At 42.9% G+C, this 23,731-nt stretch overlaps 1 protein-coding gene across 2 annotated transcripts in view; it reads left to right on the forward strand.

The window, feature by feature from the left end:
* Positions 1 to 22,242, forward strand: part of LOC119422314 (son of sevenless homolog 1) — a 37,676-nt gene extending 15,434 nt beyond the window's left edge. The window contains exons 10-23 of one of the 2 annotated variants that reach the window (XM_037689653.1): positions 1,523 to 2,181; positions 6,248 to 6,329; positions 6,592 to 6,708; positions 7,857 to 7,960; positions 8,523 to 8,745; positions 8,815 to 8,934; positions 9,009 to 9,171; positions 11,831 to 11,948; positions 12,020 to 12,192; positions 12,273 to 12,389; positions 12,459 to 12,732; positions 14,966 to 15,010; positions 17,892 to 18,013; positions 21,411 to 22,242. In XM_037689653.1, the coding sequence (XP_037545581.1) occupies positions 1,523 to 2,181; positions 6,248 to 6,329; positions 6,592 to 6,708; positions 7,857 to 7,960; positions 8,523 to 8,745; positions 8,815 to 8,934; positions 9,009 to 9,171; positions 11,831 to 11,948; positions 12,020 to 12,192; positions 12,273 to 12,389; positions 12,459 to 12,732; positions 14,966 to 15,010; positions 17,892 to 18,013; positions 21,411 to 21,860 (2,767 nt within the window). In that variant the 3' untranslated portion in view covers positions 21,861 to 22,242. The remainder of the gene's footprint in view (positions 1 to 1,522; positions 2,182 to 6,247; positions 6,330 to 6,591; positions 6,709 to 7,856; positions 7,961 to 8,522; positions 8,746 to 8,814; positions 8,935 to 9,008; positions 9,172 to 11,830; positions 11,949 to 12,019; positions 12,193 to 12,272; positions 12,390 to 12,458; positions 12,733 to 14,965; positions 15,011 to 17,891; positions 18,014 to 21,410) is intronic. The other variant, XM_037689655.1, reaches the window with a different exon arrangement.
* Positions 22,243 to 23,731: the final 1,489 nt, after the last annotated feature.

Consider the following 23,731-nt stretch of genomic DNA (forward strand, 5'->3'; position numbering starts at 1 on the left):
TCAATAGCTGCCCACTGCACCACCTGGTAATATACACACTGTCCCTCCTCTGGACATGTCCAAACCATCCGTCTGGTCTCTAACTTTATCTCCCAGTTGTTCAACCCATGCTGTACCTCTGATGATCTCATTCCTAATCTTAGCCATTCTTGTCACTCCTGAGGAGAACCTCGAACATCTTAATTTCTGTTACTTCCAGTTCTGTCTCCTGTTTTCCATGTCTGTCTCCAGACCATACAACATAGCTGGTCTCATCACTGTCTTGTAAACTTTTCTCCATCCACTCCATCCTGCCTGGACTCTCTTTCTCACCTTTTTACCACATTCCCCATTTTCCTGGACAGAAGACCCAAAGTACCTGAAGTCCTGACCTTTGTGACCTCTGCTTCTTGTAGCCTCACTGCTCCACCTGTCTCCCTCTCATTCACACACATGTACTCTGTCTTACTACGACTGACTTTCATTCCTCTTCTTTCTTGTGGTAATTCAACTGATTACTGTTAGAAGAAAACATCGGGTCTGCTCTCAGAGAGGAGATCCATCCTGCGATGCAATCTGATCATCTGTTGACCTGTTTAATAAATCTTTCAAAAACAATCAAGAACATTATCAGTAGGAACTCTTTCCAGGAAGTCTGACAATAACATGACTGGCGTTCAAACAGCATTATTTCAGTTTTGTTTTTATTTTTCAGACTGCTTCCTGCTTCTTCCAGTTAAGGCAGATAGCTAAGCTTAAGTCAGTGTTGACCAGACCTGACCTTGAAAAAATATTCCATGCCTTCATTACAACCCGACTTGATTACTGTAACGCACTTTATGTTCGAGTCAGTCAGGTCTCCAGCTCATCCAAAATGCCGCAGCTCGGTTCTGAACAGGAACTCGTAGGTTTGAGCACATTTCACCAGTTTTGTCCTCCCTTCACTGGCTCCCTGTACGCATCAAAATAGATTTTAAAATTCTCTTGTTGACCTTTAAAGTGCCTAAATGGACTTGCACACTCTCTCTGATCTACTTCAGCCTTATGTTCCTTGAAGGAGGCTGAGATCATCTCACCAGTTGCTTCTGGTTGAAGCTCCGAGGAGATCAGGCTTTTAAAGTCGTGGGTCCTAAATTTTGGAACAATCTGCCCCCAACATCTGACTGACCTCTTCACTTCCTGTTTTTAAACTAAATGACTTTTTACCCAGGGTGACCTGTGTTAGTCTTTTTTTGTTCTCAGTTTATTTTCTTCTGATGCTTTTCAATTAATCTGTTTTATTGTTTGTTCATTTCATCTGAGTCTTTTATTGTTCAAGACTTTGATAAAAGTGTTGTTGTTTTTAAATGTGCTTTATAAATGAATTAGACTTTGACTTCCTCCTGTTCCTCAGCAGCTCTATTGATGGAAGATGAGGAGCACCGGTGGTGATCAAGTGCTAGCGTCGTTATTTTATTGTGAAAGGTTCAGATTGTATTTGGGAAGTCCCTCTGACCTCCTTACTAAGTTTGTCTCCTCTTTGCTCTTTGTCGTTGACGTGCAGCGAGTCGGCGTGTCGTTTCTACAGCCATCATATGAAGGGGAAGCACCTGGCCATCAGGAAGATGAACGAGATCCAGAAGAACATCGATGGCTGGGAAGGGAAGGACATTGGCCAGTGCTGCAACGAGTTCATCATGGAGGGCACACTGACTCGAGTCGGCGCCAAACACGAACGCCACATCTTCCTTTTTGATGGCCTCATGATCTGTTGCAAAGCCAACCATGGCCCACCGCGCCTGCCTGGTGCCGGCTCTACGGCAGAGTACCGGCTCAAAGAAAAGTTCTTCATGCGTAAAGTCCAGATCAACGACAAGGACGACAAGGAGGGCGAGTACCGGCATGCGTTTGAGATCATTCTAAAGGATGGGAACAGTGTAGTGTTTGCTGCTAAGTCCTCGGAGGAGAAGAACAGCTGGATGGCGGCACTGATCTCGCTGCAGTACCGCAGCACGCTGGAACGCATTCTGGACCAGGCTCTGCTGCAGGAGAAGGAGAAGCAGATGAGGCTACCATCAGCTGAGGAGTACCGTTTCACCGAGCCCGACTCAGAGGAGAACGTTGTGTTCGAGGAGAATGTCCAGTCTAAGTCCGGGATCCCCATCATTAAAGCAGGGACAGTCCTGAAACTGATCGAGAGACTCACCTTCCACATGTATGCAGGTGAGCCTTGTTTTCATGTAGGCGAGCCTGGTTCTGAACACAAACGGGATGCATATTCTGTTTGGATCTAAACCAGTGAACTTCCAGGTACAGCTGTGATTGTGAACGTAGCTCTGTGTGGAGCAGCATTCAGAAACACCACCTGATAATATTAAACCCTTAAAATGTCCGACAGCACCAACTGAATCAAGACAGACATCCTAAAAGGGTCCGGAAGTGATAAGTAAAGTGACCCAGTGGTTCTGTGGTTGCAACACACTTGTTCAGAATGGATGGAAGAGTTTTAAGATCTTGGTCTTGTCCCTAAAGGGCAGGCTATAATATGAGCCAGATAAACATATCAATACCATAAAAACTGTAAAGAGGTGCACTCCTGGGGAGTGCTCGTGCCTCCAGGTGTGTACCAGGGGTCTGAAGGTTAGCCAGGTTTAGTTTAGACATAACCTCTAGACCAGCGTAAGTCATATATACAGTAGTCCCGCACTGCCTCGTGGTTTGTTTTTCACGGACTCGCTCTCAGTTTTTCAAAATAAGATTAGACATGGCACACAATTGGCTGATTGATGGACGTCAATGTATTTAGGTGAAGCTGCAGATTTCCAGTTTTACAGTTGTAGCCTCCTGGTCAGCAGCAATTAAGTCCTTTTTAAGTCCAGTTAGAATGACAGCATTGATATCCTTTCTAGTTAGCTTAGATAAGACGAGCAACATTTAAGCTTCAAGACATTTCAGACATCCTCTGAAATCAGCAGCCCCAAATCTGTTTTGACACAGTGGAATGATTTGAAAAGTTAAACATTTTGACTCAGTGCATCCAGAAAGTATTCACAGCGCTTCACTTTGTCCACATTTTGTTTTCTTCAAGCCTCTGTAGGACTTGATGGAGTAGCCTGGGTGGTTTCTTGCTCCAAATAAAATCCAGAATCAGACAACTGACCTTGTGGGGGAAAAAAAAGGGATAATAATGAGAATACATTGAAACTAGACCTGTCACGATAACAAATTTTGCTGGACGATTAATTGTCTCAGAAATTATTACGATAAACAATAATATTGTTTGAAATTTTACAATAATTGGTAATTGTCAAATTTAAGCAGAAATGTTGGTTAATTTTTTTGTGTACTACCTTTTTTGACCACTGGATGTCAGTATAAGACTGTTTGAACCGAAGGATGGATAGTGAGGGAGAGAGCGGCATGTCTCTAAGAAAAATGGGAGGGAGGCCCCTTGACGTGACATGGGTTATTGGGCTGTCTCTCGTTCCTGTTTTTCGGTTCTCAAAATAGCAGATGCTCTGTGTGATTTGAACTCTTTAGCATAGCGTTTGTCACACAAAATCAGTAAACAAATTCTCAGCTTCTTTTTGCAGAGAATAACAACTTTTTAGATGAAGACACGGGTTTCAACTATGATTTTGGATCTTGGACAAGGCGGAGTTTTTTTCCCCGAGGCCAGCCTGTTAGCTTAGCTCGTACTTAGCTTCTCAGCTTAGCTGCTTTTAACAATCCAAAAATTTGATTTTGGATGGTTAAAACAGATTTTCAAGAAAAAAGAGAAAGGGAGGGGTCAGTGAAGAGCACTGGAGTTGAGCCTTTTGTCATCCACTGTCTTCAGTAGAAAGAGAGACACGAAGAAACGATATAGCTAATAAATGAAAATGACATCATTTTCATTTATCCATGCAATTAATTGATTTATTGTTTAATGTGAAAGGCCTAATTGAAACAGATATAAGAAGCATTAAAAGATGTTCATTTGGACATCAATAATTCTGGCAACCACAGAAAAGTTAAGCAGAAACCACCGCTAAGCTTTTTAACCCTTGTACTGGTCTTTTGGAGGGAAATAAGCCCGCATTGATTTTTGTCTGTTTTTATTTATTTATTTATTTTGGACCGTCAATAACCAAATGTTTTTTCAGACAAAGCCTAAAAATCCTTCTTTTTTATTTTGTCAGAATTTTTTCCAATGCTCTCATCACCCCTCAGTAATAATGGCTTTTCTTTTTACCTCTATCCTCATACTTTAGATTTTTATATTAGTCCACTAGCTAGCACTCAGTTTTTTTATTTGAGAGCTTGTGTAAAAATCTACAGATGGAGGTCAAACCCCCCCAGCAGAGAGACGTCTGCCCCGCCAGAGTCTTTGCAGAGTCCCACTTCTCTTCTCGTCTGACAAATTTGATTTTAGTTTGGATGTAAAGAGCAAAAACTCACTTGCAATGTGCACAAGTGCACGTTGTGCATTTAGACTGAAAAAGCCATTTGACATGCATGCAGGCTGCAGAGTCAAACGTTCAGCGGCTGACTGCCGTTGGTTTATCTGGAGTCAGGACGTTATTAGTGGGTGCGCCAAACTCCTGCAGCTACCACAAGAAGAGTTAATAAAAATTAAAATAAAATTATTAGACCCTGACAGATATGAAAATTTTGGCTATCGTCCATACCGATACTGGGAGGGCCAGACTAATGCCTAATGGCAGAAAATTTTTGAGCTTTGTCCACCATCAAGAACCTAAGTAAACAGCTACTTTTAAACCTGTTTTAACACTTGAAGTCTTGAAACAGTCTTCCTAATGTGCATTCATGTTTTATATCTTCCATTATTCACCATAAAGTTATCAAATGTGTTACAAAAATATAAATTAAACAAAGATCCCTGATCATTGTTTAAAACAGTCAGTCACGTATGGTGAAGGCCTAATTAGTATTGACTGCAGCGGCATATTTTTACTTTGCAGAGAAGTTAAGATTTAAGATAAATAATGCATTTCATTGAGGACAACAAAGATAACGTTACTAACACTGATATATTTTACGTCTACGTTAGAGTTATTTTTCTGGATAAAGTTTTACAAGGCAATAGTCTATGCTAGGTTAGCTAAACGTTATCTGGCTAACTTGATAGGCACGTAGCTAATGACAAGAGATTTGAAGGATTGAAGAGAATTTTTAATTTTTTTAAATTTTACAGATCAGTTAAAATAAACTTACCATGCTCTGTTCAGCAAAATACACTACACAGTTGCTCCCTGCCTCGTCTGCCCTGAAAGTGAAACCTAAAGGCCACGACGTGAAAGTAGTCTTCATGCGTCCTCTGCAGAATACATTGTACTATTACAGCTGGTTCCCAGAATTTTAGGGGTGAAAATTAGAAGCGGCGCATAATGGGACAATTATCACTGATACCGATATGTCCCCAAACGTCTATATCAGCCTAAAATATCGGCCCTACCGATATATCGTCTGGGCTCTAAAAATTATAATTTTTATTAAAAAAACCAAACAAAACAAAAAGATTAGTAAAACATCTCCATATCTAAAGAGGAGGAGACAGGAGTAAGTTTGACCAAAAACAAGGCCTCATTTTCTGCTACCTATTCTAAAGAGTCTGGTGGTCTGGAGAGTCCTCACAAAACTCTGGACTGGAATTTTAAAAATGATTTTAAAAAATCGTTTAGAGTTCATTAATGGAGGAAATGCCTTTTTTCCAAAAATTTTGTAAGGCAAATATTTTGTCAATTTGTTGAATGTTGAATTTTTTTAAACAAAAGACCCTTAAAGAATAAAAACAAAGTGTTGTTTACAGTTGATATTTTTATTTCAGGCAAAGCTCTAAAAGATGGACTTATTTCTTTCAGAAAAAAAATTAAAACTAGTATTTTGAATCAGTTAAATAAGTTGTTGGATTTTTTTCCCGTGAGGAACATGAATGTTCATAAAGTTAAGGGACGATCCAAGAGTTGGTTCTGGAGCTAGAGGCCAAAGTGTGTTGACCTTTTATGATGGTTCCACCGATCAGCTGGCATACACTTTGTTGTTTTATCAAATATGAATAATAATGATAAATATCGGTGGAGTTTCATGTTCTACTGGAAGCCTGAACACTCATTTTAAATCAACTGGATCTCTGTGATGTTCTTGAAACAGAACTAGTTTGGTACTGGCTCTGAATAAGAACTGGAACAATGTTGGTTGGAGAAAGAGTCTGTTAACCTGGTTCTGATCCAGTTGGATTTTCAGTTTTTTTTCAGGTGTATGGTTTGTTTGGTGTTTCCTCCCTCAGATCCGAACTTCGTGCGGACCTTTCTGACGACTTACAGGTCGTTCTGCAAACCCCAGGAGCTGCTGAGCCTGCTCATGGAGAGGTGAGGTCGCCTGCCGGGTCCCACGGACCAAACAGAACACCTCAGCTGCTCTTGTATTTTTGACGGGGTTAGAACCCAACTACTGTAAGATAGAGCTTCAAAAACCAGACTTTGAAAAGGATTTAATATGCTTGGGCTAAAACTGGAAGACCTTGTTGTGACTCAGGAAACGGACATGAACTCCAGCTAAAAGCAGAGGAAGAACTGTGCACCTGTTTATTCTGGTCTCAGGTGTGTGTGTGCATGTTTTGTTTTTTTCCAGGTTTGGAATCCCTGAGCCAAAGCCGACAGACTCGGACCAGATGGAGGGCGAGGAGCAGCTGCTCAGTGCTGAACTCAAACGTTTCCGTAAAGAGTTTGTTCAGCCGGTTCAGCTCAGGTACACAGCACCGCCTGCTGGAGGTACCAAACCTCAGCAGCTCACGGGCCTCCAGAAAACTTAGCCAAGTGGTTCAGCTCTCACCCAAAAAGCTGCTTCAGTTCTCAATGTGGGTTGGGAGCTCCAGACTGTGTCAGTAACAGGGTCATTGGGTCACTGAGTCGTTTGTGTTGATGACATTAATTAACAAAGTCCATGCTCAATAATCCAGGTATACAATCCAACAATTTTCAGTCAGGTCATCTAGACAGTTTTTTTTTGTTTTGTTTTTTGCAGAAACGTTTCACCTTCCATCCAGAAGGCTTCATCAGTCAAGGAAACGCACAACACAAAACTGATTCTTCCCTCAACATCTTACTCCAACTTTGGGACACTCATACCTAGGGACAGTTTAGTTATCTGTAGTTTTACACTTAATTTCAATATTAATGTGCAAAGCAACGCCCCAACTTTATTTCTTCTATTCATATAATATAGTCCATATCCTTCTTTTTGAAAGTTATTTGCTAGTTCTGTTGACATAAAATCCATAGACCTTTTTATCTCTTCCATACTGTGCACAGATGAAGTCCTTTCCCCCCTAAAGTTGTTTACTTGGCTTTTTTTACTCACAAACTTCTAACTGCAGTTACCTTTTTATTAAATCCACTTATAACTGATTTTTTTAAATTAGGCCACATGAGATAACCGACATATCCAGTTATGTCATTTAACTTAACTAAAACAACTGAAAGGACCCAATCCCCTCTGTGGACCAGCCTGGACCTCAGGACCTCTTAAGACCTGATCCCCTCTGTGGGCCAGAGGACGTCCTTGTTAACACCAACAGACTGTTACAATATTCTTGTTGGGATGAAATAATAAATCCAATTAGAGAACTTTACGAATAATTTCTGTGGCAGTTCCTCCTCCAGTGCTTGTCATCCTTCTCCAGCTTCTTGTTCACTTCAGGATTTATTTTAAAGTGAACTGAAATTAACTGAACTCCAGTTTCCTTCTACTGAACTAGGACTGTCTTGAGTGATTGTAAGTCCACACCAGCGTACCTCCAGGACACTGCAGATCCACAAGAATGATAGTTCTCTAACATTCAGTCACCGTTCTAACAGTAGACTCATCGGCGTGGCCTCCTCTTTTTCCTCCGACAGAGTTCTCAACGTGTGCCGTCACTGGGTGGAGCACCACTTCTACGACTTTGAGAGAGATGAGCAGCTGCTGAGCCAACTGGAGGAGTTCATAGCCTCAGTGAGAGGTGGGCACCTGTACAGACACACCAGTCTCTATGCTTCCTAAACATTTTTTATCAACCCCCCCACCCCTTCAAAGAAAGAAAACTGTCTGCACTTCCCCAGCCAGCTGCAAAACCAAATATTACCTCAACACTCCAGTGTTAACAATGTGAGCTTAAGTCTTGAAATCAAACCCCTTTGAGTGAAATAAAGTGATTTAAGACTGAAATCTGCCAATATGACTTAAAAAACAGACTATTTGAGGTTATTTTGACTACCTATGATGTAATATTTTAAATGTCACCCTTTAAATAACAAATTAATTATATAATTGGTTCTGATTCAGTGTCTCAGGGTCAGCATTCTGAATCACTGACTAAAGATCAGGGTTCTGGATCAGTGACTCAGGATCAGGGTTCTGAATCAGTGACTCAGGGTCAGTGTTCCGAATCGGTGACTCAGTATCGGGGTTCTGGATCAGTTACAGGAGTTAGGATCATGGTTCTGAATCAGTGACTAAGGATCAAGGGTTCTCAGTCTGGTTCTTTTTGTGTCTGACCTCTGTAAATGTGTCACCTGTTGCAGGTAAGGCGATGAGGAAGTGGGTGGAGTCTATCACTAAGATCATCCAGAGGAAGAAGCAGGTCCAGGTGAGCCCCTCAGGTCACAACATCACCTTCCAGAGCTCTCCGCCCCCCATCGAGTGGCACATCTGTAAACCTGGAGACATTGAGCACTTTGACCTCATGACTCTGCATCCCATTGAAATCGCCCGCCAGCTCACTCTGCTAGAGTCCGACTTCTTCAGGTACTGACTCGCTCATGTCAGCTACACACCTCCTGCTAGGTGGCTCTGACCTCTGACCTCGGCCCACAGGGCAGTGCAGCCGTCGGAGCTGGTCGGCAGTGTCTGGACCAAAGAGGACAAAGAGCTTCACTCTCCCAACCTGCTGAGGATGATCCGACACACCACCAACCTCACCTTGTGGCTGGAGAAGTAAGAGACGGGCTGGACCGAGCCGTCCACCTGAGGTTCTGCAGGTTCTGATGCTCCGGTTGCTTTGTCTGCAGGTGTATCGTAGAAACCGAGAATCTGGAGGAAAGAGTCGCTGTTATTTCTCGGATCATCGAGATCCTGCAGGTCTTTCAGGAACTCAATAACTTTAACGGTGTTCTGGAAGTAGTCAGTGCCATGAACTCCTCACCGGTCTACAGACTGGACCACACCTTTGAGGTAATTGCCCCTCCCTCAGTCAGCTCTTGCTGCTTCTCAGTCGATGGACTAAAGGGCCCTGCAAACTCCATGTGAAGCACTGATATTGACTCTCGTTGACTTAGTTGCGTGATGAAAATCGGCTCATTTCATTCACAGAGTAGCTCCGCCCCTTCTAGACACAAGGCCTTGGCTGAACTTTTTCTCTCGGGTGTACACGCCAAGTATTGTGTGATTGGGCAGAAGTTTTGGGGCATGTTTGTCACTGAAGAAATACACTTGGACTAGGGATGCACGATATTGGGTTTTTGGCCGATATCCGATATGTTAAAACTTATTTGGCTGATACCAATACCGATATTTTTTTCCTAGACCTACTTACAGAGACTACATATCTTTCTCTGCTATGGAATTAAAATACTAGATTATTCTGCATGATCTTTGTCAATTTGGCCTGCTACCAAATGTAGATGCCAAAAAGGGGGCTAAAAATGATTTAACACAATATAAATATATAATATACATTTTAAAAAACAGAACCTTTTATATCGGTGAGTTATTTGATGGAATGTCCGATATTTAACTTTATCTCTAATATCGGCCGATACCATGCCGATAATATCGTGCATCCCTAGCGTAGACATTCGGCTGTAAGACTCTTCAGACACTAAATTAGTCCAATGATCAAAAACTCCTAGATAGAGATAGTGCACACATCATGCACGGCGGAGTCTGCTGAAAAGTGTGGCACTGTCTCCATGACAGAATTGTGGCCAAATGGCAGATGCAGGAATGGAGTGGAGACTGTTGGGAAGAAACCTGCGGTGACATATACTGCAGGGGGCGGGGCTTCCCAGGAGCTATGTCTCGAGGACTAAGAAAGATATTTGAAAACCAACGTCCAGCAACGACGTGACCGCAAGTCGACTGTTTGGCTTCAAATGGAGTATGTCAGGCCCTTAAAGTTTCCTGTGCGTCAGAAGGTTGGACTGGTTTCTGACCCATCATCAGAGCCACTCGTTCTTTGTTTAATTGATCTCAGTAATGTTCAGTCAGACGTTTCCATCGTGAACACAAAGACTGAATTTTTACCTGAACAGTTTATTCTGAGGGGACTGATTCTGCAACGTTCAGCTTCAGTCAGTTTGAACAGAACATGGTATCATTTGGGTTTTCTTTGACCCACACACTGTCAGAAAGATACAAACAGGCTCCGATACATTCATACCTCCAACTAATCCTCACTTAATTCAGATTCAACTCAGTTTATTTTTGAAGCTCCAACAGAAGTCCTCTCAGGGCACTGAACAGAAACATTCACATACATTATAAAAGACAATTAGTAAAAGTTATCTAAGGAAGCAGCAGGTTGTGTTGAATCTTCACTTTGTCACAGTCTCCCATCCTGAGCAAGCACAAAGGAGACAGTGGAAAGGAAAAACTCCATTTGAACAGGAACAAACCTCCAGCAGAACCAGGCTCAGGATGAGCGGCCATCTGCTTCGACGGGCTGGAGTTTGAGAGGACAGGAAGTAGAAACAAACAGAACAGGTCCAGGTGTAACTTAAGGGTGCATTCACACCAGCCCTGTTTAGTCCGCTTTAATCGAACTCTAGCTCGTTTTCCTAGAAAGTCCGGTTCGTTTGGGGAGGTGTGAACGCACCATCGAACTCTGTCATGGAACAAAAAGGCGAATTCTGGCCCGGAGACAACCTCAAACAGAGGAGGAAGTCTCAGTGTTTAAAATAAGAAAACCCTACTGAGCAGCATTAAACCTGATCCTGGGTCAGTTTGACTTTGATTCTCTCGCAGGTGACCAAAACATCTCTCTGAGCCTAATGACCCTCTGAAGGGAGGGTAGGAAGTTAACCTGTATGTGAGTTCAGCTGCAGAAACATCTCATGCAGGTTTACCTCCTGCTGCCCTTGGGTCAAATTGATCCACAGGGCCTCAGAAACTAAATAAGTTATTTGTTTCTGTTGAACCACTCAGGCTGGTTAGCATATAGCCTTTGGCTGATCAGAAACAATGGAGGTTGCACTTAGCCGTCTTTAAAAACCAAGAACTTACAACTGTTTGTCACTAAACACACCTGCTGGGACCAGAACCTTCAGATCTTTGTCCTAAAGCTTTGATATGAAGTCTGAACAAGTGTCCTGCAGAAACGGATCTATCACCGTGTCTGCGATACAACTGCACCGTTGAATGTCCTCAGGTAATCTCAGGTGATTTCCTTCACGACTCAAACCACCAACTGATGACTCACTGGTGGAGGACATGTTCACCTGCTCACTGGGAGCACTGAACTGGAAAAGCTCCACCAACAAATGAGCAAAGTGGGTGGAGCCACATAGTCAAACGTCTCTTTAAGGGATTTTTGATTTGATTTCATTTTGATTTGACTTGTTGAAATAGTTTGAAAACTGCGGGACGAGAAAAGTGCCAAAAACATACAGAAGAAAAATGGATCACGATATTGTGAATGCTTCATATGTTCACACATTTGATGCAGTTTGCTCAGTCACATGTTAAAGGCGTGATGCAGATAAAGGTTTTCTGGCTCCACGATCTGTGAAGGAACCAACAGATTTGTCTGCTTCTGTGTGCTTTTCATTCTTTCAGACTTCTAATAAACTGAAAACGTTGGAAATTGAATATTAAACATTTGTTCTGTGTGCAGCAAATTCCAAGTCGGCAAAGAAAAATCCTGGAAGAGGCTCACGAGCTGAGTGAGGACCACTACAAGAAGTATTTAGCCAAGTTGCGCTCCATCAACCCCCCCTGCGTTCCCTTCTTCGGTACGGACCGGACCTTTGTGAAGGTCACCAACGCCAACAGAACGTCTCTGACCTCACTGTTTGTGTGACAGGAATCTACCTGACCAACATCTTGAAGACTGAAGAGGGAAACCCAGACTTTCTGCGCCGACACGGCAAAGACCTGATCAACTTCAGCAAGAGGCGGAAAGTGGCTGAGATCACAGGAGAGATCCAACAGTACCAGAACCAGCCGTACTGCCTGAGGGTCGAGAACGACATCAAGGTCAGTCCATGCTCATTCGTTCAAACAAGTTTTTGAATATTTCATGGAAACACTGGATCTGTTGTGTTTTTGTGGAGCAGAAGTTCTTTGAGAACCTGAACCCGATGGAGGACCTGTCAGAGAAGGACTTTGCTGATCATCTTTTCAACAAGTCTTTGGAGATCGAACCACGGAACACTCGGTCGTTACCGCGCTTTGTAAGTGTTGCTGCTGAGAACCATTGCTGAGTGAGCTGTGCTCCTAACCTGTCCTCGTCCCTGGTCCAGGGGAAGAAGTACTTCTGTCCTCTGAAGTCTCCAGGGATTCGTCCGACCTCGGCAAGGCCTGGCACCATGCGACACCCAACACCTCTGCAGAACGAGCCCAGGAAGATCAGCTACAGCCGCATCCCAGACAGCGAGGCTGACGGGGGGGCGGTATCTGCCCCAAACTCCCCCCGCACGCCACTGACTCCACCCCCTGCGTCGGCCGCCTCCAGCTCCACAGACGTCGGCAGCGTGTTTGACTCTCCACAGGCTCCCAGCAGCCCCTTCCACTCAAGTAAGACCTGCTGATGAATAGACTTGTAGCGGTGTGATGTCACAGGTGCGTTCCGACTCCAACGTTGTGTTGACGTTTAGCCTGAAACATGCGAGCAATGCAACAAATGGAGCCCATAAGTTGTACACAGAGCTTAATACGCACTAAGACAATAATTTCTGTAAATTTCCTGCAGAAAAAACAAGAACAAATGCGGCAAAGATCTATTGACACATAGACTTCGATGTAGCTGCATTTTACTACTGGTATCACTTCATTTGTTCAAGTTTCAAGTTGACGAGCAACAGCAACACAGTATTACCAACGTCAATTAATCGGTATGTGACAATCGTGCTTGTTGCCTCCCCCCCACTCCTTCCTGCACCAGAGTGTGTGGTGAAATTACTGCGTCATTAGTACCAAGTCTGTTCTCCGGCACCTCCAGTGTCTCTCACCCAGCCGTCCAGCTGCAGAATCTGTTTTGACACTTTAACTGACTTGTCAAAAACATTGAATCACTGTATTTTTATTTTTTTTTACAAAGCAACAGGTGAGTTTTTTATTTTTATTTTATTTACGTTATTAATTTTTTTTTATTTTTCCCCCCGGCTGCTCTCTTCTTCAGGGGTCGCCACAGCGAACTAAGTCACACAAAGACCTGACAATTATTTTTACGCCAGATGTCCTTCCTGATGCAACCACAGACTACGAGCTACCACAGCCCTCTGTGTGGAGCAGAGAGCTGCTGTCTAGGGCGTCCGGGGGAGCAGATGGTGGGCGTTAAGGGCCTAGGGTGGAAGCAGATGTGGGTGCTTAATCTTCTTCACTCACATTTTGATGTGGATAGCAGGGGGATTTGAACCAGCGACTTTCCGATCACAGGTTCACTTCTTTAATCTCTCCCCCGGTGTCTCAAAATAAATTCTGAGTATAAATAATTGAAACCATCCAGCTCTTAGTATGCTGTCAGTCTTCGGTGTATAAAGTCTTGGACAGTTTATAAAGAAACTCAGCCGGCTACAGCTTCACTCCTGTGGTCGGTGAACAGCACTTACATGTAGATCTACCGTATTTTCCGCTGTACACGTCGTACCGCCTTATAAGTCGCACCAGTCCAAATATGTCTAATAAAGTGGAAAAATACGCAAATATGTCACTTCACCGTATAAGTTGCATCTATTATGCGTCACTGCTGCCGACCCGAAAATGTGGGCTGATGTGCCAAAAATCGATTGGCTGCAAAATGGCGGCCGCAGGAGCGTGCACAGGAGGACTTTAACAAGAATTTAACAAGATTAACACTTAAAAACAATTATTTGTTTGCTCGAAATTATAGCAAAGGTCAATCAATCAAACTTTTGCTTAATAAATGCACTTTGACGGTCAAATCGGCTGCATTTTAAAACCCAATATGCATAAGCAGGAGCATGCAGAGGGACAAGTCACTGTGCATTTCTTTGAAATTTAACAAAATAACCACCTAAAACCAATAATTTGTTTGCTTGACTTTATAGCAAAGGTGTGTCTCAGTTGAACTTTTACTTAATAAATGCACTTCAACGGTCAAATCAGCTGCATTTTGCCGGGTCGGCGTCAAATAAAGAATCTTGTATGATTGGTCAAATAATCTTCTAAAGAAAGTTAAAGGGCTTGTGGAAGGAGGCGGCGATGAGATGCAGGCGGCTTTTAGCTGTGCCATCTCGCCTCGGCTGAGCAGTGTAGGAACCCGCTCCTGCACCGTCCCGATGCTAAACGGCATTTACTGTATCAGTCAGTATAAAAAACAATCTGGTTGCAGTGAGGAAGGCAAACTTCTGTACAGGGAAGGTATATCGAAGACCCCGGGAGGGAGGAGGGTCTCATGAATTCTGTGCTGCAGTCTCTCGTTGACTATAAAATATCATTGCTGAAAAGGACGTCTCACCACCACATCAGTGAAAGCACTTCTTCACTTGGTGCAGAATATGTAGCCTTAGCTCACCCACAGAACTGTGGCTGCCACTAACTCCACCCACTCAACTGGCCCTAACTCCACCTACAGCTCCTGACCCTGACATGTCAACTTTAACAGAGCCTAACCCAGACCGCTCACTGAACACAACTGACCAATGAATGTTTTCGTTTTTACGTATTGATCCTGAGCGTCTCACAGAATTTTTGATCTGTCTTCCTCTGAGCTGGACCAGTTGAAGAAGCTGGAACCAGCTCTGCACCCTCCTCCGCCTCTCACCTGTTTCTTTTCTTCACTCTGCAGCCTGCGACAGTATCTTTGCTGTTGTCTCTTTGCCTCACGGCCCACGTTAGTATGACCCTTCTGACTCTCCGTACATCACCATGTCACAGGTCAGAACTGACCTGGGATCAGTGCTGGGTGGTAAAGGCTTTCAGACTGGATTCTGTTTGGGTTCAGATACGAGCACAAAGTTTCTGTGTGAAGTCTTTTAGGTCAAATCAAGACAGAATGTATACCAGGACCAGGGATAAGGAGAAAGAGGGAATTTTACACAATAAAAATATTCAAGATAAATATTTTATTAAAACCAAAACCTAACTGGTCAAACGATTGACTTTAATAATTTAGATACTAAATTCTTAAAGCTCACCATCTCTTCAGATGATTTAGAAAATCAGAAAACATCTGGACTTTGCCAGCTGGGTTAGGGTTGACTTTAACGGTTAGGTGTAGATTTGGGTTCAGGTTCTGGGTCAGGTAAGTGTTTAAATGTTGCAGAAAGTCAAACTGGTGGACTCACGTTTTCGTTTCCTCCATTCCTCCAAGGAAACTTCTTGATTAATCATGTTGCTTCTTTCATGTCAGCACTGAGGAATGAAAAGAGAAATTGCGCTTGTTTAATTTTTAGTTTAGGATAGTTGTCATTGTATTTTATTGTGGTCCAATTTTTTTTTTAGATTATATACTTATTTATTTAATGAATGTGTTATTGACACTCTGTGGTCCAAATGTATTTAAAATTTGAATAAAAATCAAATTAATCCACTGACAGTGGTCGTACCACCCACCACTGACGTATCTCACCTGTTGTAAGTCCGTCTCCATAGAAACCATCAGCTGACAGCTCACCTTGTGTGATTGTTCTGTGTTAAATAGAAACCCCAGACTTACAAGTTTAATATCTATAATTTCCTTAGAAAACATTTACTGTGTTTTTGTTTTAAAATCGTTCAAAGTGTATCATGTAACTGAAACTTTGAAGGCTGGAAAACATTTAAGGATGCATGATTGTAGACCATCAGCACTGAGTTGCTGGTTCAGTGTAAACTCCAGTGACAGATCTGCAGACTTTCAATATACATATTTACAATCAGCTCGTGAAAGAATAATAAGCAGGTGGAAGAGAGCCTAGAGAGGTGGAGAAAATGTGTAAGAGCCAGGAACGGGATTATGGATAAGGGCCTGAAGAAGTGAGAAGTGGGTGGAAGAGAGTGTAAAGAGGCAGAGAGCAGGTAAAACAGAGTGAAGGGGTGGAAAAAGGTGTGGAAAGATACAAAAAAGAGAAGGAGGTTCTAAAGAGGCAAGTGCAAACCCAAGGAGGTCTATAAAAGCTGGGAGCTGGCTTAAGATGGTCTGGTGAGGTTATAATGAGGCAGAATTAGTTCTGGAGAGGCTTAGACCAAGCAGAAGAGGGTCTGGAGGCTGGGAGCAGGCAGGAGAGACTAGAAAGGTGGAGAGCAAGTGAAAGAGGGTATCAAGAAGTGAAAATGGGCCTGGAGAAGAAGAAGCAGGCAGGTCAGGCTCTAAAGTTGAAAAAAGTGGCGAGTATTGAGCGGAAGAGCGTGAGATGCTTGAACTAGGGATGCACAATTTTTCATTTTTCATTTAGCCTTTATTTATCCAGGTTAGTCTCATTGAGCCACGAGAACTCATTTTCAAGAGTATTATCGGCATGGTATCGGCCGATATTAGCAATAACGTTAAATATAGGACATTCCATCAAAATAACAGATATAAAAGATGCTGTTTGTTTATATATATATATATATATATATATATATATATATATATATATATATACACACATATGTATGTTTTTGTATGACAACCCAGTGACAAGGATGCCTGCAGCACCAGCACAACGTTATGACATCATCACGCGCACTGTTGAGTTTAGATTTGTGAAAATTTACAAATTTCACTGTTCGAGTGTTGTTGTCGTGTTAGAGAGATTAAATGTCATGAATAAATTTGACATTAAACATAATCCAAGTTGAAGTGTTGCATCATTTTCAGCCCCCTTTGTGTCATCTGCATTTGGTAGCAGGCCAAACTGACAAAGACCATGCAGAATAATGTAGTTTTTTTAATTCCACAGCAGGGATAGCGATGTAGTCTCTGTATCGCACATCCCTAGCTTGAACCAGGTGAAATGGGGTCTGGAGAGGTAGAGTGCAGGTGGAAGAGAATCTGGGGAGGTAGCTGCCTGCTCTAGAGAGCTGTGAAATGAAAGACAGACTCCGTATTTATGAATGCAAAGAAAATGGGTAGAAGAGTGAAGCTGGATGAGTTCAAGTATCTGGGGTCAGTCGTCCAAGGAAGTGATTCAGTTTTTATCCAATCTAAACACAAGAGAAGTGAAGAAGAGAGAACCACAACGTGGATAAAAACACGAAGAAGAGCTGGAGGTGGCAGAGATGAAGATGTTCAGATCTTCATTGGTACAAACCAAAATGAACAGAATTAGAAATGAGTCCATCTGAGGTACAGCTCAGGTCTGGAGACAAATCGAGGCTGAGCTGGTTTGACATGTATAGGAGAGGGACAGTTGGGACAGTGGACAATGAATGTCCTTTAGACGCTGCCAGGGAGGAGGAGAAGACGAAGTCCACAGAGACAGTTGATGGATGAAGTGAGGGACAATCTGCAGATAGTTGATGAGATGGAGACATGTGATATTTGGTAAAAAAGTTTTTTTTTTGATTGAAGATTGTGATAAAAACAAATGAGTCTAAAGTTTACTTTTCAAAATTATTGTTTGAACAATATTCAACATGACTAAATCTAAAACGTTGGGTTTCTTTTTGACGTGTTCTGTTATCTGAGGGTCGTTGAGCTGACCATCACCTCACCTGCTCTGTGTTCTGTCATCAAGTTCTACTGTGGTTCTGTGATCCGGCTTGTCTCTGTGCTTTTAACAGTGGTTCTGTGTCCCGGCTTGTCTCAGGGTCGTCTTCTGTCTCCTCCATGATGAGTTTCAGTCGGGGTTCAGAAGATGCTCCTGTTCCTCCTCCCGTTCCTCCTCGCAGACGGCCAGAGTCTGCTCCTTCAGAGTCGTCCCCCTCCATGGTACCATCAGAACCATCACTGGTCTACTGCTGTCACTTCGATCAGTAGAATCCATAGAGTCCCTGTTATCACCACATTCACGTAGTCCACTTTGTGTCCAGAGTTAAGACGGTCCAAAATAATCCGGTTCATTTCCATTGATCACAGCTAACCCTCAGTACATCAACATCACCACTTCATTATCACTGACCTGTGAAGATATTTACATCATCATCATTTTTCCTTTTTTATTGTAAAGTTCTTCAGAACCTTAAACAGATCCACGACTAGTTGGACCAACAGACCTTACTGATTGAACGTTTACTTCAGCTATAAAAATGAGACTAAAAGTACTGTAGGCTGTTTAGTTTTTTATAAATTACAAAAACTGAAGTCCAGCACCCACCATTTTTTAATATTTCGTATACAGTGATTTATGATGAAGGTGAAAAGTAACGCAAACTGGGTTTAAAAATATGTTTTTTGTTCATTTCAAGCTGTTTGAGTCACAGCTTTGGAAACGGCCCTTCACTTCCATACAGGTGCTGGTCATAAAATTAGAATATCTTGAAAAAGTTGATTTATTTCACTAATTACATTCAAAAAGTGAGACGTGTATATTATATTCATTCATTACACACAGACTGATATATTTCAAATGTTTATTTCTTTTAATGTTGATTATTATAATAGACAACTAATGAAAACCCCAAATTACGTATCTCAGAAAATTAGAATATTATTTAAGACCAATAAAAAGGATTTTTAGAAATGTTGGCCAACTGAAAAGTATGAACATGAAAAGTTTGAGCATGTACAGCATCAAGTTAGTTGGGGCTCCTTTTGCCTGGATTACTGCAGCAGTGCGGTGTGGCATGGAGTCGATCAGTCTGTGGCACTGCTCAGGTGTTATGAGAGCCCAGGTTGCTCTGATAGTGGCCTTCAGCTCTTCTGAATTGTTGGGTCTGGTGTATCACATCTTCCTTTTCACAATACCCCATTGATTTTCTATGGGGTTACGGTCATGCAAGTTTGCTGGCCAATTAAGAACAGAGATACCATGGTCCTACTGGTAGCTTTGGTACTGTGTACAGGTGCCAAGCCCTGTTGGAAAATGAAATCTGCATCTTCATAAAGTTGGTCAGCAGCAGGAAGCATGAAGTGCTCTAAAACTTCCTCGTAGACGGCTGCGTTGACCTTGGACTTCAGAAAACACAGTGGACCAACAGTAGTCGATGATATGGCACCCTAAACCATCACTGACTGTGGAAACTTGACACTTGACCTCAAGCAACATGGGTTCTGTGCCTCTCCTCTCTTCCTCCAGACTCTGGGACCTTGATTTCCAAAGGAAATGCAAAATCTACTTTCATCAGAGAACATAACTTTGGACCACTCAGCAGCAGTCCAGTCCTTTTTGTCTTTAGCCCAGGCGAGACGCTTCTGACACTGTCTATTGTCCAGTGGCTTGACACAAGGAATGCAACAGCTGAAACCTATGTCTTGCATACTTCTGTGCATGGTGGTTCTTGAAGCACTGACTCCAGCTGCAGTCCACTCTTCATGAATCTCCCCACATTTTGGAATGGGTTTTGTTTCACCGTCTTCTCCAGGGTGCAGTTATCCCTATTGCTTGTACACTTTTTTTCTACCACATCGTTTCCTTCCCTTCACCTCTCTCTTAATGTGCTTGGACACAGAGCTCTGTGAACAGCCAGCCTCTTTAGCAATGACCTTTTGTGTCTTGACCTCCTTGTGCAAGGTGTCAATGGTCGTCTTTTGGACAACTGTCAAGTCAGCAGTCTTCCCCATGGTTGTGTAGCTACAGAACTAGACTGAGAGACCATTTAAAGGCCTTTGCATGTGTTTTGAGTTAATTATCTGATTAGAGTGTGGCACCAGGTCTCTTCAATATTGAACCTTTTCACAATATTCTAATTTTCTAAGATACTGAATTTGGGGTTTTCATTAGTTGTCAGTTATAATCATCAACATTAAAAGAAATAAATGTTTGAAATATATCAGTCTGTGTGTAATAAATAAATATAATATACAAGTTGCACTTTTTGAATGGAATTACTGAAATAAATAAACTTTTTCAAGATATTCTAATTTTATGACCAGCACCTGTGCACACTCCTGCCTGTGCCCGGTCCCTGGCGTGACTTCATCAGACTTCGACATTCATCAGCCGTATGCTGAGGTGTTTCTGTGACTAGTTTGTTAGATGAGTTGTTTTAAACACCTGACCCTAAAATGAAGTACCATCTAACAATCATATTCTACAGTGAATACCCCTTAAGAGCACGTGGGACTAAAATGGTGGGTGTTGGACTTAATGTCACCATGTTTTTTACGCTGCGATGCATTCTGGGTCAATTATGTAGACGTGTGTCTCCAGTACGAGCTCCATCCAGCTTGAACGTTAATTTTGGACATCTGATGTTCGGCTGTTTAATTTGAACTGGAGTGCGTTGTCGGGGAGGAAAATGTAGAAACCTGATATGAGGATGAAGAGGAGTCGGACGTAGAGCTGCTGTTGATGCTGCTGATACTTCCAAATGTTAACTTGGAAAAAAAGAGCTTCTGCTGCACAGAGCTCTGCTTTATTTCACAGGCTGTTCTCAAAAACACCAGGATCAAACATGTTCTCGTTTATATTAGAACAACGTGTTACACAAATAATGCAAATTTATTTTCCTTATTTGAGTCGTGGGGGTTCTGGAGCTGATGTCAATTGAAACTTCATGTCACCGCACACAGAACAATGCACAACAACAATTGACCAGGAGTGCACGTGTGACAGCAGTGCGTCCAGTCGGGATGAACGCCGCAGCTTTAGCCTTTTCGTTTTCAAGTTAGCTCCAGAGCTAATACTGTAAATTATCAACAGTTGACTGTATTGTTCCATATGTTGTACATTAGGACTGACACAAAATATAATTTCATTGTCACATGACTTTTTAAGCTCAAGGACTCATTCAGTCTTGACTACAGCCCATTTACGTCATCACCCAGAATGCAATGCAGTGGTAAAATAATGGCGATGTCCCTGAGTGTAAATTATAATACACATAATTTTTTCACGTAACAAACAAGAACTTTTAGTAGTATAGATAAATAAAATGTTTTGGCCAACATGTGGAAGTAGTTGTAGAAGCCTTTAAAGTCTTGGATTTGGGCTTACGTTTCCATGATCACAGCGTCATCATCATCACAGCGTCATCATCATCAGTTTTATTGGTTTGATTTGTTTCAGTTACGTCGCGTCAACAGTTTTATCACTTCTACCTTTTCAGTTTTTTTCAGTTTCATCGTCACAGTTTCACTTCAAGCTAACTTCCTGTTTATCTCTTTTCTCCCTCTAATGTCCTCTCCTCTTTACCCCTCCCCCACTCATTTTGTCCCTCCCCTCCAGATGATGTCAAACCTGGACAGTCCCCCCGCTGTGCCTCCTCGCCAGCCTACCTGTAAGCTCCTCCCCCCTCGTTACTCGTCTTCATTGTCCTCGTCGTCCCCACCTGACAGCCCACCCTCACTGCCCCCTCGGGAACCGTTCAGCTCCCCCCTGCATCTCCTCCCGCCTCCTCAAGGGCGCTCCCGCTGCGACCTGTTGTCTCAGGCCTTCTTCCCCCCCACCTCCTCTTCCTCTGTTAGCTCCACCCCCACAGCGTTGTCCTCCTCACCCCCCCTCACCCCTCTCACACCAACCTCTAGGAAGTTACCTCTTCCCTCCCCACCCCTCATCTCACCCATGGACGGACCCCCAGTTCCTCCTCGTCACATCGTCCCAAAACTGCCCCCCAAAACCTATAAGAAGGAATCTTTAGACCACGCCCCTATTGTGGACACGCCCCCCACATTATGACTGAACAGAAGAACCAGGGATAGCTGATTGGACATCTGTTGGAGGAGGTGGAGCTTGAAATGGTAACACTATAGCTGATTGGATCAGAATCGCATGAACAAAGGACTCTGACCATTCAGAAGGTTCTGATCCGGTTCGAACTGAGCTATAAGAAAAATCATGTACTTTTATTCTGAAAATCTGGTTCAGTAGAACCTTTTATGTGTGTTTAGTTCGTTTGTGTCCTGACCCAGTGGGACCTAAAGGGACCTGATCCGACTGAACTGGTTGTTAAGCGGGGACTTGTACAGGAAGTTGTGAAGAGCTCATGAAGCAGAACCTTAGAGGTACTGTTTTTGGTTTTGATGGACTTGATGATGTTTGTTTGTCTCTTGTTGTTGATGTAAACAAAAGTGATGATCTCCATCAAAACAAGGGAATAAACGCGTTTCCACTGAGCTGGTGGACAACAGAAATACGTCCATGTCTTCGTTTGTCTGCAGAGCGACACTGAGCATGCTCAGTGGAGCAGTGGGAACTAATCTGAGTTGGTAAGTCTTAACCTGTTTCCATGGAAACTTGTTTTTTGTTAGCTCAGAAGGTAGCAGCTTTTATTTTCTTCTGGGCGCACCTTTCCAACTACGGGTTTACTTTGGATGTTGTCAAGTTCTGCTGATAAGTATGATCCCACCAACAGGAAGCGTGTGAGCCATTTCAGAAAGGTCCCGTAGTGTGACTGAGTTTTTCTGCAGTCCCTTCTGTGGATTCTGTAGTTGAGAAGAAAGTAAGTAGACCAGACTGGACTGCAGGATGGGTTCTGTTGATTTAGGCGCTCACACCCAAGACAAACACAAACACCAAACAGCCTGTAGATGGCGCTATAACCATGATGAATTCCAAACCCATCCATCCTCTTGTTCTTGAGTCAGATCTAGGAGGCAGCAGCTTAAGCTATGAGGTCCAGCCACTTCTTCCTGCTCTTTTGGGAGGACTCCCAGGGTGTTCTCTCAAGCGTGTCCTGGGTTGTCCCATGGTCCTCCCCTAAGTTGGACATGCCAGGAACACCTTTCTAGGGAATGAGTCCAGATGCTCAAACTCCATTGCCTATCCCCACACACAAGCGTGCATGTGCATTACACACACACACACACACCAAGACTCAAAAGCTCCTCACAATGCATGGAAGGTTTCTCCTCAAGTCCAACAGGAGACTATAAGAGAAAGAAGAAAGGCAGAGGGCAAGTGAGTGTCAAAACCACTTTACAAGATGAAACAACAAAGATTCTGGAGAACATCAGCAGAAACCCGATGTGGAAAAGGAGGAACAAAAGGAGTCATCATGAAAAGATAAGCCGCGTCGCTCACGTCATATACCACCAGCAGATGGAGGAAGAGACTGATATCAATAAATCCAACCAGGGGCTAGAGAGGGCTGGACTGAAGGACAACACAGAGACACTAATCATGGCAGAAGAACAAAAGAGCCCGGGAGCTACCATACCAGACGAGAGCCAAGATGCAGGCTGTGCAAAGATGCCCTGAGACAGTCCAACACATAATATCAGGCTGTAAGATCCAGGCAGGCAAAGCATACATGGAACAATGTAACCAAGTGGATGGAAAAATATACAGGAACATCTGGAATAATGCACAGGAACACCTGGAATAATAAACAGGGACCTGTGCAATAGTATACACGAACATCTGAAATAATACTTAGCAACATGTGGAGTAATACACAGGAGCATCTGGAATAATATACAGGAACATCTGGAATAGTATACAGGAGCATCTGGAATATTATACAGGAACATCTGCAGTAATACGCAAGAATGTGGCATAATGTACAGGAACATCTGGAATAGTACACAATGACCTCGAATAATATACAG

The sequence above is a fragment of the Nematolebias whitei genome, chromosome 16 (genome assembly GCF_014905685.2).
Source record: "Nematolebias whitei isolate Nwh7 chromosome 16, NemWhi1, whole genome shotgun sequence".
Lineage (NCBI taxonomy): Eukaryota > Metazoa > Chordata > Actinopteri > Cyprinodontiformes > Rivulidae > Nematolebias > Nematolebias whitei.